This window comes from Haliotis cracherodii, unplaced genomic scaffold, assembly GCF_022045235.1.
Source record: "Haliotis cracherodii isolate W230 unplaced genomic scaffold, xgHalCrac1.p SCAF_8, whole genome shotgun sequence".
Lineage (NCBI taxonomy): Eukaryota > Metazoa > Mollusca > Gastropoda > Lepetellida > Haliotidae > Haliotis > Haliotis cracherodii.
The window spans coordinates 5,010,417-5,025,882 of record NW_027266341.1 but is presented as its reverse complement, the minus strand read 5'-3'; the positions used below and the strand labels follow the sequence as shown (position 1 = coordinate 5,025,882).

The 15,466-nt window shown below is 42.4% G+C and overlaps 1 protein-coding gene across 3 annotated transcripts in view; it reads left to right on the top strand.

The window, feature by feature from the left end:
- The window catches only part of LOC139450566 (arf-GAP with Rho-GAP domain, ANK repeat and PH domain-containing protein 1-like), a 115,515-nt gene that overhangs the window by 32,283 nt on the left and 67,766 nt on the right, over positions 1-15,466 (top strand). For 2 of the 3 annotated variants that reach the window (XM_071232320.1, XM_071232319.1), the window contains exons 4-5: positions 10,926-11,074; positions 13,589-13,632. In XM_071232320.1, coding sequence (XP_071088421.1) covers positions 10,926-11,074; positions 13,589-13,632 — 193 coding nt within the window. The remainder of the gene's footprint in view (positions 1-10,925; positions 11,075-13,588; positions 13,633-15,466) is intronic. The other variant, XM_071232321.1, reaches the window with a different exon arrangement.

The window sequence follows — 15,466 nt, the reverse complement described above, 5'->3', positions numbered from 1 at the left end:
CTATTGTGAAACAGGGCATAACCAGGTGTAAGTAGATCAAGGTGACCTATGACACCTTGACGACAGGTGAGAACAGGTGCATAATGCCTATTGTCTGTTTCTGCTATCTCAATTTGGACTTAGTTTTATTTTTGAATGTTGAAAGTGCCGACAAATTACCTCCTGTAAAGTACATTTTGTATTGTTCACTGAGATCAAACTAGCAAATCCAGACTAGTACTTTTCGAGTTGTTTTGTCATTTCGTATTTACAGCTACGTAACACTTTGTGTCGACTTTTTAATTGAGAAAAACAGTTTTTTTTCATTTCCGTGAGTTCTTTAGTATCCCCTGCCACGATATTGCTGAAATATTGTTAAATGCACAAAAATCATACTCACTGACTCACTTGTATTGAAAGACTGACTTAGAATACTTCTAATGTGTGGAATATGTTTAACTCATTTGATAAAACTCAAAGATACAAGTCTTTTTCAGAAAGCCACCCAGTGTAACTCTGAGATCAGTAGGCCTGGTAGAGGAAAACACTAAATTTATCACAAGTTTTCCCTTTTGTTCTGTTTTGACATACTTGATGGAGGATGGAAGTGTTCATGTTCCTGACATTGCTTAACATGTGGTTACCTTGGTTACCACTAAACCTATATGCTGAGCACGAGATGGTGATACAATTAGGGATACATTTTGTGTTTCTAATTTCCGGATGTTGTCCAGTATTCAGGGCCTGGAATTACTATGGGTGTTTAAACTTCTCTCTTCAACACTCTGCTTGAACATGTGCTTAAGCACCTATACTACAGACATGATGTCATTCTGGAATGATATGAATCATGATTCTGTTGAATATGTCACATGGGCGGAGCGCCACGGTATTCAATTTTGGGCCTGTGAAAAAAATATGACACCAAGCAAAATATACAAAGTTTTCAGGCCCTGAACCACAAAGTGCCTGTTTCAGTCAACTGAGAACTGATGTTCCTGATTTATCCACAGGCTGGGATGTAGAACGAAACTCGAGAGGAGGACATCCTAGTGCTTGTATTTTGTTTGTTTGTTGCATGTGACTCCTTGATAGTTCTTCATTCATACAGAAATATTCCTGTCATCATCTGCAGGACATGGAGTGGTGAGTCAGCCATCTTCCTCTCCCTTTCCTGTGGGGGTCACAGGGGGTCAGAGGTCACTAAGTTGTCCATGTGACACCTGACACACAGCAGATATTACTGATTCACAGAAGTGCCACAGTGTCCCAGTGGCTGACCAAATATAGACAGTGAGGGGAGGGTGAAGGTGCAGTGATGCAAATAAGAAGAAATAAATAAAAAAAATGGCCTGGTATAACTTGTATATTGCTGGCATGGTATGACTTGTATATTGTTGGCATGATATGACTTGTACGTTACTGGTGTGGTATGACTTGTATATTGCTGGCGTGGTATGACTTGTATATTGCTGGCATGGTATGACTTGTATATTGCTTACATGGTATGACTTGTATATTGCTGGCATGGTATGCCTTGTATATTGCTTACATGGTATGACTTGTATATTGCTGGCATGGTATGACTTGTATATTGCTGGAATGGTATGACTTGTATATTGCTGGCATGGTATGACATGTATGTTGCTTGGATAGTATAACTTGTATATTGCTGACATGATGCGACTTATATATTGCTGGCGTGGTATGACTTGTATATTGCTGGCATGGTATGACTTGTTTATTGCTTACATGGTATGACTTGTATATTGCTGGCATGGTATGACTTGTATATTGCTGGAATGGTATGACTTGTATATTGCTGGCATGGTATGACATGTATGTTGCTTGGATAGTATAACTTGTATATTGCTGACATGATGCGACTTATATATTGCTGGCGTGGTATGACTTGTATATTGCTTACATGGTATGACTTGTATATTGCTGGCATGGTATGACTTGTATATTGCTGGAATGGTATGACTTGTATATTGCTGGCATGGTATGACATGTATGTTGCTTGGATAGTATAACTTGTATATTGCTGACATGATGCGACTTATATATTGCTGGCGTGGTATGACTTGTATATTGCTGGCATGGTATGACTTGTATATTGCTGGCATGGTATGACTTGTATATTGCTGGCATGGTATGACATATATTGCAGACATGGTATGACTTGTATATTCCCGACTGCAGCTCAACCAGGTTATCATGGTATGCTTTATATTGTGAATGGTGTTCAATCCTTTCTGTGTGTTCACAAACATATACCTGATATAGAACTGTGTACATATCTGCTCCATTGCCTGACCATGCTCACTGTAGAACTCATGCTGCATGCATGGTTTGAGGTTTGTGCAGGGGCTGCATTGGTCTACCTGGTAGATAAGCTGTGTTGGTGGCCCTGTATATTGTTGTCCCCAAGCAGGATATACATGACGTCAGGAACTATATATCACTGGTTTTATCATCCATATATGGTCTCAGTTCATACTGCTAGAGGAGGAAGTTGGTAACTGAGTTTCTGCCAACACTGAAACCCAGTTATAGTGTGTCATGGTGTATACCTCAAGATTTATGAAATAATGTTGCTACGTCATGGTGTAGCCCCTGCATTATCTGATTTAAGGATCAAGGCTTTGATATGCCTTAAACAATGTTTTATGTGTCTGTACAAACAAGTTTCTTTAAATTATCTTTCAAAGCTGCAATAAATATACTGTAGTCGCTGTAATAAGCACCCAGGTTCTTTGATAATTGATAAAAGAGAGACCTTATTAAACCATACACAAGTTTGAGATCGAGTGGTTATGTCGCTGAATCTATCAAACATTTTTTTCTGTAATAGTTCCAAGGGTGAGTGAGTGAGTTAAAATTTAAAGTCACTCTGACAATATCTCTGCCATGTTTGTTTGTTTGTTGTTTAACGCCGCACTCGGCAATATTCCAGCTATACGACGGCGGTCTGTAAATAATCGAGTCTGGACCAGACAATCCTGTGATTAATATCATGAGCATCGATCCACGCAATTGGGATCAATGACATGCATCAACCAAGTCAGCGAGCCTGACCACCTGATCCCGTTAGTCGCCTTTTAGTGACAGGAGCATATTATACATTTATCGGAAACATATACAGTAAATAGTAGGGTAAATATCACAGGTGTAATAAACAAACCTTATACTCAAAAGTAAAACAGATCCAGACAACCACATTGAACTGCAATAAATCATGTTGTTTCAACACATGATCATAATTTACTGATTTTATTTTAAATATTTCAGACTCATGAAAAAAATAATGTGTCTAGGTTTGTCAGCACCATACCCGTGCTCATGGGTTTGACCAAAGTGGTAAAGGTCTGAGACCTGCATCACTTCAGGGTTTCCTCCCACATTAAGCTGACATGCCGTGATATAACTAGAATACTGTTAACAGCAGCTTCAAACCCAACTCATTCATTTTCATTGTACGAATCCGTGCGATAGCAAATTCTCTGTAGTATAGCAAAGTATGCTTGGAAGTGAACACTTCATCGCAAGTGATACACTTGGGAAGTTCATCCTTGTCAGTGAACAGTTCATCGCAAGTGATACACTTGGGAAGTTCATAATTGTCAGTGAACAGTTCATCGCAAGTGATACACTTGGGAAGTTCATCCTTGTCAGTGAACAGTTCATCGCAAGTGATACACTTGGGAAGTTCATCCTTGTCAGTGAACAGTTCATCGCAAGTGATACACTTGGGAAGTTCATCCTTGGCAGTGAACAGTTCATCGCAAGTGATACACTTGGGAAGTTCATCCTTGTCAGTGAACAGTTCATCGCAAGTGATGCACTTGGGAAGTTCATCCTTGTCAGTGAACAGTTCATCGCAAGTGATGCACTTGGGAAGTTCATCCTTGTCAGTGAACAGTTCATCGCAAGTGATGCACTTGGGAAGTTCATCCTTGGCAGTGAACAGTTCATCGCAAGTGATGCACTTGGGAAGTTCATCCTTGGCAGTGAACAGTTCATCGCAAGTGATGCACTTGGCAAGTTCATCCTTGTCAGTGAACAGTTCATCGCAAGTGATGCACTTGGGAAGTTCATCCTTGTCAGTGAACAGTTCATCGCAAGTGATGCACTTGGGAAGTTCATCCTTGTCAGTGAACAGTTCATCGCAAGTGATGCACTTGGGAAGTTCATCCTTGTCAGTGAACAGTTCATCGCAAGTGATGCACTTGGGAAGTTCATCCTTGTCAGTGAACAGTTCATCGCAAGTGATGCACTTGGGAAGTTCATCCTTGTCAGTGAACAGTTCATCGCAAGTGATGCACTTGGGAAGTTCATCCTTGGCAGTGAACAGTTCATCGCAAGTGATGCACTTGGCAAGTTCATCCTTGTCAGTGAACAGTTCATCGCAAGTGATGCACTTGGCAAGTTCATCCTTGGCAGTGAACAGTTCATCGCAAGTGATGCACTTGGGAAGTTCATCCTTGTCAGTGAACAGTTCATCGCAAGTGATGCACTTGGGAAGTTCATCCTTGTCAGTGAACAGTTCATCGCAAGTGATGCACTTGGGAAGTTCATCCTTGTCAGTGAACAGTTCATCGCAAGTGATGCACTTGGGAAGTTCATCCTTGTCAGTGAACAGTTCATCGCAAGTGATGCACTTGGGAAGTTCATCCTTGTCAGTGAACAGTTCATCGCAAGTGATGCACTTGGGAAGTTCATCCTTGTCAGTGAACAGTTCATCGCAAGTGATGCACTTGGGAAGTTCATCCTTGTCAGTGAACAGTTCATCGCAAGTGATGCACTTGGGAAGTTCATCCTTGTCAGTGAACAGTTCATCGCAAGTGATGCACTTGGGAAGTTCATCCTTGTCAGTGAACAGTTCATCGCAAGTGATACACTTGGGAAGTTCATCCTTGTCAGTGAACAGTTCATCGCAAGTGATACACTTGGGAAGTTCATCCTTGGCAGGTTTCAGCAGATTGTCAAAGGTAACCGGACTGGTTCATACCAGTCCTACCGTGACATTATTACTGTAACTGATATGAAAGGTATGTATGGTGTAGGTATGCAGTGTTAGTATGTTAGCTGGACTTTATCACGCAACCAGCAGGTGCTTGTTTGATAGACAGGCCCTGATGGCCTCTGACATAATATATATAGCCTGTGTAACACGAGTCGTGGTTAACAATGAAGGGATCACATTGTTATTAAGATGCCTGGCACAGGTATTTATAAACTAACAGGAAGATAAAGTTGATGGGATTTAGTGCAGTGAAACTATGTTGTGGGAAGGATACCAGGATTATTGTGAACAGTTGGTTAAATCTAAAATCTGTTTGTAGGACAAAGTTGAGGACTTGTTGAAAGTGTACATTGAAGGTCGCTGTTACCTCGGGAAGGATCGCTTGTCAAGAATTGATTTGACAGCTTCGATTGTGGCTGAAAAGTGTTGTAGCTTATCTGAATGTTGTGTGTAGCGATTTTGTTGTGAAACTGTTAGAGTATATTACATGGCTGTAAGGAAAGATTTTTCAAAGGAACTAGTTTGGTCAGCAGTAACCAAGGTAACTTCTCTTTGTGCTGGTGGACTGGATAAGGAATAGGTCTTCAAGGCCAGTCAAACCGATGATCCAGATTTAAGACAGACTTTCTAGCAACGATATTTGTATTTGTGATTGGGAGGAGGATTGGGAACAGCAGTTATTCTTCTATGTGTATACATACTGTGTGGAGGTGGATATTTCCCCTGCTTGTGGAAGCCAAGGACACCACCTTCTGTCCAGTCTAATCTGTGGTACACCATGGCAGCATCATGCAGTGTTACCTGTGTGTTCAGCTGAGGCATGCATAAGGAGATGGTTTTATAGGTTGGTGCAACAGTGCACCACACTGTCAGTATTGTGATGTGGTACTGTGACTCTTCCTGTTTCTAAAAACAGAGCAGGCAGACGGTCACCATAAAGGCCACATGAACGGTTCAGCATCGGATCAGTGTCACGGTTACACCTAAAGGGTTTTTGTTACCACTTTCGTGTGAACACCACGTCATCACTGTTGAGAGTTTATTGTTTACCTTTACTGTTTAAGTGAAAAAACATTTTAAACAACCTATGATATGGACACTGTAGTTTTTGTGAAAGGTAATCTGTTTTTGTAATGGCATTTGAATGTTTGTGATATGAAAAACATTGGACGAAAGTACACCTGATTCGTGATATGATATGCCAACAGCATTCAGTTATCAATCAAGTCCTGATGGGACGTACTTGAGAACACGGATGTTCATTGGTTGATAGCCTGTAATGGGAAAGGGTGAAGAAATTTGCTGAAGATTGGTTTCATAATGTGAAAACTTCCCTGATTTTCAAGCTTTATATGCATCCAGTTCAAGAAGATGGAGACAGATTCTGTGAGTGATGACGACCTCTCCTATACTTTCGGTATTTATGTTGATGACCACCCCAACACTATCAGCGTGCTTGCAGGTTGGTATGTGTGATGGCTCGTGTCAGGGGACTTAATTTTGCTTGTGTTTGCATAACAACCACAACCCATGAAGATTCGGGGAAGAATAGGTCTTCAGCAATCCATGCTTGCCGTAAAAGACGACTAAGCTTGTCGTAAGAGGCGACTAACGGGATCGGGTGGTTAGGCTCGCTGACTTGGTTGATGCATGTCATCGCATCCAAAGTGTGTGGATCAATGCTCATGATATTAATCCCTGGATTGCCTGGTCCAGACTCGATTATTTACAAACTGACGTCATATAGCTGGAATATTGCTGAGTGCGGCGCTAAACAACAAACCAATGAACCAAGCATAGCAACCTCAGTCACCTGTCTAGGGCTTCAACGGGTCCAAAAATATGGACTCGCGTACCCAAGGGTTGAGAATCGGCTCGTGCTCAAGTATCCGCAATTATAGCACATCTGTTCAATGAAATAAGCAAATATCCTATCGTATACAAAATGAAAGAGTCACAATGACATCGTAGATCACTAAGAAAACCAGTGTGATCGCGTATCAAATAAAATACCTTTGAAATTTGTATGCTGATTCGCTGAAGCTTCATTGAAACAAGAATTGTCAACTTGGGAAAAGAAATCGTTTACATCTCAGGGTGAAAAAAATATTGCTCTCATGTTGTATGTTTTGACTGATGATTGGCTGGATTTGGGCGGGGTAGCTGCTTAGGTATACCTTATATGATATATAAGATCATTTGATGCCAGTGCCAAAGGAAATGGTCAATAAATGACAAAATATAGATAAGTTAAAAGTAACATTTTCAATGTGATTCAAATTCACAAGCCAGTATTTACCTTTTTCCTCATTGAAAACAAAACATTGAAAGATTATTTGGCTTGTAAATTTATAGTTGACTTCTATAAGATGTTTTCCTGACATTTGAAGAGATAATTAGAATGAGATACAGTAACACAATGTTAATATTTAATAAACTGATGTCCATTTATAAATATCTGATGAAAATATTGAATTAATAATCATTAACGTTACAATGTTAATTTAGAATGAATAGGTCTACTGCTTGCGACAGTTTAATAGTTTCGTAAAACATCCCTTTTAAACAAGGAATAAAGTACTTTTTTTAAACAGGAAATATCCTTATGAAATGATTGTAAATAAGTGTATTTGAAAAAGAACTAAGAGAAAAGCTATTGACACTTTTATTTGATTTAATTGATTACTCAAAAAAAGAAAGTTACATAAAGACACGTTTCTATTAAGTTGTTGAAAGTCGACCAAATTGGAGTTATCTTGCTTTCAAACTGGACTTGAGTCCAGCTAAACTCGGCACGAGCCCAAGTACTCGAGTGCTCTTGAAGCCCTACGCCTGTGGGGATTCTGGGTAAGAATATAGTTTGTAAGGGGTGACTGAATGGGTCAGGTGGCCAGGCTTGGTTGAGTGCCTGTCATCTGTCCTGGTTGCTTGCATTGATGCTCATGATGTCAATCACTGGATTGTCTGTTCCACACTTGATAATTTACAGACAGCAGTCGTATAGCCGGAATACTGCTGTGTGCAGCGTTTAAGAAAAACAAAACAAGAAACAAACAATTAATTGAGCTACATAGATCCAATGGTAACGTGTTCGAAGTCAAATTTGATTCTCAGTGTGTCTCCACCATGCATACCCAGGCTTGAATAGAGCATCAGCCCGGAAAGTGCAGTGTAGGTGTCCCAATATTTGAGTGATTTCCAACTTTGAAACAAGGTCGCTGTGAACTGTACACATTTTTTTGAAAGGAGACAGATGTGAAATTTTGGAATGTTTTAGGTCATGAAAAAACAGTTGAGTGTGGAGTGAGCGAAGGTTGAGTTTGGCTGCAATCAGCACTGTTAAAGCCATACAATGTAAAACTGACATGGGGAAGTCACACATTATATCACCATTCCATAACAATTTTAGAATCACCCCTGTGAGTGAGTGCGAGTGAGTGAGTGAGTGAGATGTTATGCTGCTTTGAACAGTTTTCCAGTTACATGTATATCACAGTTACTGGGGGCTGGCTGTGGGTGGGGTGGAGTGGTCGGGTAGCCTAGTGGTTAAAGTGTTCACTTGTCACGCCGAAGTCCCGGGTTCGATTCCCGACATGGGTACAATGTGTGAAGCCCATTTGTGATTTGCCCCTCCAAGATATTACTGGAATATTTCTAAAAGCGGCTTACTCAATCACTAACTCACAGTTACTGTGGGAGGAAAGCCCGACGTGGTGCAGGCCTCAGACATAATGTGAAACCATTAGCATGGGTATGGTGCAGACAAAACTAAAAACATAATCAGGTTGAACCAGGATTCAAACCCATGATCATAGGTTTCTAGGGTGCCCTCAAAAGATGTTGACTGCACGCCTTTATCATATTTAATGGTAGTATTGTGCAAGCATGATAAATCATTTTGGAGAAGAATACCGGTAGGTGCATTTTGTGAATCAACAATTAGTTTTTGTAATTTTATTGAAAGCATATTACCATATGAGTTAGGTATTTAAGAATGGACTTCAGTATGATTTGCTTTTGTGGAAGCAAAAACAGAAGAATGGTGTCTACATTGTGGAAATTGGTGTACATTTTTTATCTAAGTAACGGGTGCTCATAAAGACTACTTAGGGATTGGTCCTGAAGTTGGAGTAGGGCATTTAATATGCTGAATATGGTACATGCTCACATACATTCAGTTGCTTGTCTCACCTCTTGGTTGACTTCCTTGTTGGTAGGTACAGGTCTATCTGTGTGTTGACCTACTGTGATGGAAATATAAGCTGTGTAGCACGATCTCATTGTTGTATATCTTAACAAGTAACTGGCGAGACAGAGCCGACATGACTGTCTGTAACACACAAGATAATTTACTAGTGCTAGGAGTATGCACTTGGTCACATTCACTTATGTTACTAAAGGTGGAGTAAATGCTTTTCATAAGTTGGATGGATTATGGTATTTGTTTTTAAGCCATCATAACATCATTCAGAAGATATTTTGTTTACCCAAAGTGTAATCAATTTAAATGTTGATTACACATGAGGATTCTAGGTCTGAACAGGTCCCAAGAACATATGCTTCCCTCCCAGTGGGAATTCCAGGGAAGAAAAGGTCCCAAGTACCCCATGCTTGTCTCCCTGTGGAGATTCCTGGTCTGAATAGGTCCCCAGTACCCATGCTTGTCTCCCTGTGGGGATTCCAGGACAGAACAGGTCCCAAGTACCTATGCTTCCCTCCCTGCAGGAATTCCAGGGAAGAAAAGGTCCCCAGTACCCCATGCTTTCTCCCTGTGGGGATTCCATGACTGAATAGGTCCCCAGTGCCTATGCTTGTCTCCCTGTGAGGATTCCATGACTGAACAGGTCCCAAGTAACTATGCTTCCCTCCCTGCAGGAATTCCAGGGAAGAAAAGGTCCCCAGTACCCCATGCTTTCTCCCTTTGGGGATTCCATGACTGAATAGGTCCCCAGTGCCTATGCTTGTCTCCCTGTGGGGATTCCATGACTGAATAGGTCCCCAGTGCCTATGCTTGTCTCCCTGTGGGGATTCCATGACTGAATAGGTCCCCAGTGCCTATGCTTGTCTCCCTGTGGGGATTCCATGACTGAATAGGTCCCCAGTGCCCATGCTTTCTCCCTGTAGGGATTCCATGACTGAATAGGCCCCCAGTGCCTATGCTTGTCTCCCTGTGGGGATTCCATGACTGAATAGGTCCCCAGTGCCTATGCTTGTCTCCCTGTGGGGATTCCATGACTGAATAGGTCCCCAGTGCCTATGCCTGTCTCCCTGTGGGGATTCCATGACTGAATAGGTCCCCAGTGCCTATGCTTGTCTCCCTGTGGGGATTCCATGACTGAATAGGCCCCCAGTGCCCATGCTTTCTCCCTGTGGGGATTCCATGACTGAATAGGTCCCCAGTGCCCATGCTTTCTCCATGTGGGGATTCCATGACTGAATAGGTCCTTAGTGCCTATGCTTGTCTCCCTGTGGGGATTCCATGACTGAATAGGTCCCCAGTGCCCATGCTTTCTCCCTGTGGGGATTCCATGACTGAATAGGTCCCCTGTAATCAGTGCTCACCGGAAGTTTCGAGCCGAAACACACAGTGGCTTTCAACTTGGGGTCAAGTCATGGGAAGCTGGAATCAATACCTTCACAGATTGTGGCTAACAAAAAATTGGTAACCTACAAGCTATCACAAGTCACTCCAAAAAAATTGGCACAGGCTGAACAGCCCATTTGGACAGGGCACTATATTCTCCTACTATCCTTCCGGTTCATGGTAAAACTTATGGGGGATAACTGTGGTCTGAGACCAGATGTGAGAGTCCCAGGGTTGTAGATGATGTAGAGTAGAGTCATGTGTATCTACAACTCTCTGTTGTTATTACCTTGACATGAACCTTAGTGTCATTGATGATTTTGTTGATTACAGAGCAAAGCTTGGACAGCAGTGACAGTTCCGATGAACCGTTCAGTACAGACACGCTTGGTCGAACCCGGACATCCGGCAGTTCTGGATTGTCCATGCAGTCAGGAACTTCTAGCTCGGCATCGGTACCTATCATCTCTGGACAGTCATCAGTAAGTTAACCTTTGTTTGGTCTGAGGTCCTTTGAACTTTTGGCTTTAGTTTTTAGTCTGTTAGTGCTGGATGCCTGAACAAACTTAACGTGTAACTTAACGTGGGGGCAGGGGTGGCCCAGTCGTCTAAGGTGCCGCGATTCACTGTGCAGAGTTGCATCCCTTGGGTACACCAGTAACCTATGATTGTGGTTTTGAATCCCGGTTCACCCCGATTATGTTTCTAGGTTTGTCAGCACCATACCCATGCTCGTGGGTTTCACCGAAGTGGTAAACGTCTGAGACCTGCATCACTTTGGGCTTTCCTCCCACATTAAGCTGACATGCTGTTATATAACTGGAATACTGTTAAAAGCGGCGTTAAACACAACTCACTCCAACTTAACGTATAATTATTTGTCTTTGGTCTTAGAATCATGACAGCTGCTGCTATGTGATTCAATTTCCAGAAACAGCTGATTGATAAGAGGATGTTTCAAATATCAGTTTTGAACATGAAGAAGAATCTCTTTTTGCAGTGTGCAAAGTCACTGGGTAAAATGTGTGTTAGTTGATGATAATCAGGCATCTCACCCTCACAACCAGCCCCGGCCCTCCGATGATCCACCACCCCCCACCTCCATCCTGCTCCCATCATCCCCGACCAGTACCCATCATCCCCCACCAGTACCCATGGTCCCATCGTCCCCCACCAGTACCCATGGTCCCATCGACCCCCACCAGTACCCATGCTTCCATCATCCCCCACCAGTACCCATGCTTCCATCGTCCCCCACCAGTACCCATCATCCCCCACCAGTACCCATGCTTCCATCGTCTCCGACCATTACCCATGCTTCCATCATCCCCCACCAGTACCCATGCTTCCATCATCCCCCACCCGTAGCCATGCTCCTATCATCCCCCACACCCAGTGCTTACAGCCTGTATTATAGGTAAAATAGTCTTCAGTCTTTTTTTCACTCTTCAAGTACAAATGGAGCCTTACTTTAAAATGGGCAAGTTGACACTGTTAATTCTAACTTTCATGACTCAAAATGCCACACTAGTATGAACTAAGTATGTTAGTTTGCGATGGTATATCTGATGATGAACTTGTGGTGGCATTGTTTTGCCAATAAGTGAATAAGGGTCCATCACCGTTTCCTGCTGTCTGTATGAGTCAGGAAATACCTTACACCATAGCCTTGTGACTGGTGTAGCCGCAGTGGGGATGTTGATGTCTCAGTATGGATGTACGCAGCAGAATGGTGAGATATCTCATGTTCGTTGGTACATGGAATGTTTCTGGTTGAGGAAGTAACACACTAAGAAATTCTGATGACTTTGTCTGAGAGGATGTTTAAACCTGGGAGATACTGGGGCATAATTTGGTACCTTCTACTGATCCTGTGGATACCTGGAACATTGGGAATTTTGGTTTGGGTAGAAGGACCAGTTCTTCATGTGGGATTTCGCCAGGTAGAAAAGGTCCCCAGTACCTCATGCTTGTCTCCCTGTTTAGACTCTAGGGGTAGAAAAGGTCCCCAGTACCTCATGCTTGTCTCCCTGTTTAGACTCTAGGGGTAGAATAGGTCCCCAGTACCTCATGCTTGTCTCCCTGTTTAGACTCTAGGGGTAGAAAAGGTCCCCAGTACCTCATGCTTGTCTCCCTGTTTAGACTCTAGGGGTAGAATAGGTCCCCAGTACCTCATGCTTGTCTCCCTGTTTAGACTCTAGGGGTAGAATAGGTCCCCAGTACCTCATGCTTGTCTCCCTGTTTAGACTCTAGGGGTAGAATAGGTCCCCAGTACCTCATGCTTGTCTCCCTGTTTAGACTCTAGGGGTAGAATAGGTCCCCAGTACCTCATGCTTGTCTCCCTGTTTAGACTCTAGGGGTAGAATAGGTCCCCAGTACCTCATGCTTGTCTCCCTGTTTAGACTCTAGGGGTAGAATAGGTCCCCAGTACCTCATGCTTGTCTCCCTGTTTAGACTCTAGGGGTAGAATAGGTCCCCAGTACCTCATGCTTGTCTCCCTGTTTAGACTCTGGGGGTAGAATTGGTCCCCAATTCCTTATGCTTGTCTCCGTGATGTGATTCTCAGGGTAGAATAGGTTCCCAGTACCTCATGCTTGTCTCCGTGTTGTGATTCTCAGGGTAGAATAGGTCCCCAGTACACCATGCCTGTGTCTTTGGGCCAAGAGAATGATGATACTGTTGTCGTATCCTTTAACCCAGGCTTTCAATAGTCGTAGGATGACGTTGTGCCAGTGTGCCAGTGTGCCAGCTGTGGAGACCTCAGTCCCCAGCTCCCCATTCACAACAGGTCACTGCCTGTTAGGTGGTCAGCATGTCTCCTAAGAAAAAGGACAGCTCTTGATGATGAATGTGGATGATAGTGACACATTATTTATTTGCCTCAACCTGTTAACTGTTGCATGGTAAGATGACAACTGTTGACCGTACCTTGTTAAAGGTAATACCTTCCTGCAACTGCTATCATGGAGCTTGTATGTACATTTGTTTGTTTTCAGCAGAGAAAGACAGAGAGATTCGGCTACCTCTACAAACAAGGGGGGTAAGTAGTACCCAGTAGTCATGCTGAACTCGCTTCACTTTCACCTTGTGAAGATCCGGGGTAGAATAGATCTTCAGCAACCCATACTTGCCGTAAAAGGCGACTATGCTTTTCGTAAGAGGCGACTAACTGGTTAGGGTGGTCAGTCTCGCTGACTTGGTTGATGCATGTCATCGTATTCTAATTGTGTGGATCGTTGCTCATGATGTCAGTCACTGGATTGTCTGGTCCAGACTCGATTATTTAAAGACTGCCGTCATATAGCTGGAATATTGCTGGGTCCGACGTTAAACAACAAACGAACATTTCACTTTCACACAGTTTTTTATCAGTTTTGAATGATAAGATACGTAAACAACTACGCATTGTGTTACGGCCTGCAAGCATAGATACATATGTATCTATGTAGATAAACTGGTGATGATCGAACTTGATAAACACATAACTTCATTGTTACAGGTAGGATGGATCGTGTTTGCTTTTTTCACTACTTATTGTTTTGTTGCAGCCTATGACTGAAATCACAAGTCTTAAGCTCGACTAGTGAAATGTATTTTGGTCTAGTAAGCTCAGCTAATCCCGGTAATGTTGATGTGTGACGACAACTGAAAAATCTCTGAAAAGCAAAGTATCACTGGTAGTCCAATATATTATGGCACAGACTGACATTGTAAAGTTGGCTGTGAAGTAGGTTTCCTAATCTAACAGTGAAATGTTTCTGCCTCTGCTGCGTGAGCACATGTGGAGATTATTATCCAAGTGGTTTCTCTGTCATAATCATCATCTGTGGGAATAAACATGTTATTATGTTAATCTTTTGCAAGCTTAATACATATTTTATATTCCTAATGTATAATATTTATGATACGGAAACACGCAAAGGTTAATAATCTCTTTATCATATTGGATTCTTAAAATACATAAAGTTGAGGACATATTTTCACTCACTGAAGTAATTTTTGACACCTGGTTGGGTTGGAGTCAGTGAAGGTCAAGGTCACAATGTTTCACATTTCATTACATTCATTATGTATATTGGATTTGTAGACTTGTGATTTGACTGTAGATAACAGAAACCTGTGTGTGTATGTATATACATATCCATTTGGTCAGTGGGGAGGCCTTGGGAATGTACGGCAATAGTTGTTTGAGCAAGTAGGCAGATCATCGATGTATAGAGCTAATGAAAGATAGTGACCTCATTTGCTTATTTATCAGATGGTGAAAGTCAGGTAATAGTTACCCACATGGCTGACACTGCACACGACACGGACAATGAGAGCAACAGGCGGGCAAACAAACATCCCAGTAATTAGTTCACCAATCATCAGTGAAATAATTTACCGTGCATAAGAAATGTTCATCCAGTTTATCACTTATTTATCTCATGTAGACCGCCTCCGTGGTCTAGTGGTAGAGCGTCCGCCCGGAGTGCGGAAGGTCCGGGGTTCGATCCCCGGCCGCGTCATACCAAAAGACGTTAAAAGATGGTACTTGTTGTTACCCTGTCTGGCGTTCGGCATTAATGGGCTAAAACAAGGACTGGTCGGCTCGGAATCAGTATACTGTGTCTGAGTGGGGTATTCATGTTAAACTGCGGCATGGTATCTCAGTGGGCTAGCACTATAAATCGGAATCAGTCCGGACTAGTACAAGCAGCCACACAAACACACACACATACATGCAAGTCGCTATATAAGTGCAATAATCTTGGACGCGACGTTAAACCCAATTCACCTCACCGTTTATCTCATGTATGGTTAGTGTTGAAAGAATGCAAAAGAGTATGAATATCGAGTATTACCCAAACGATTTTAAACATTGTTTATTGACG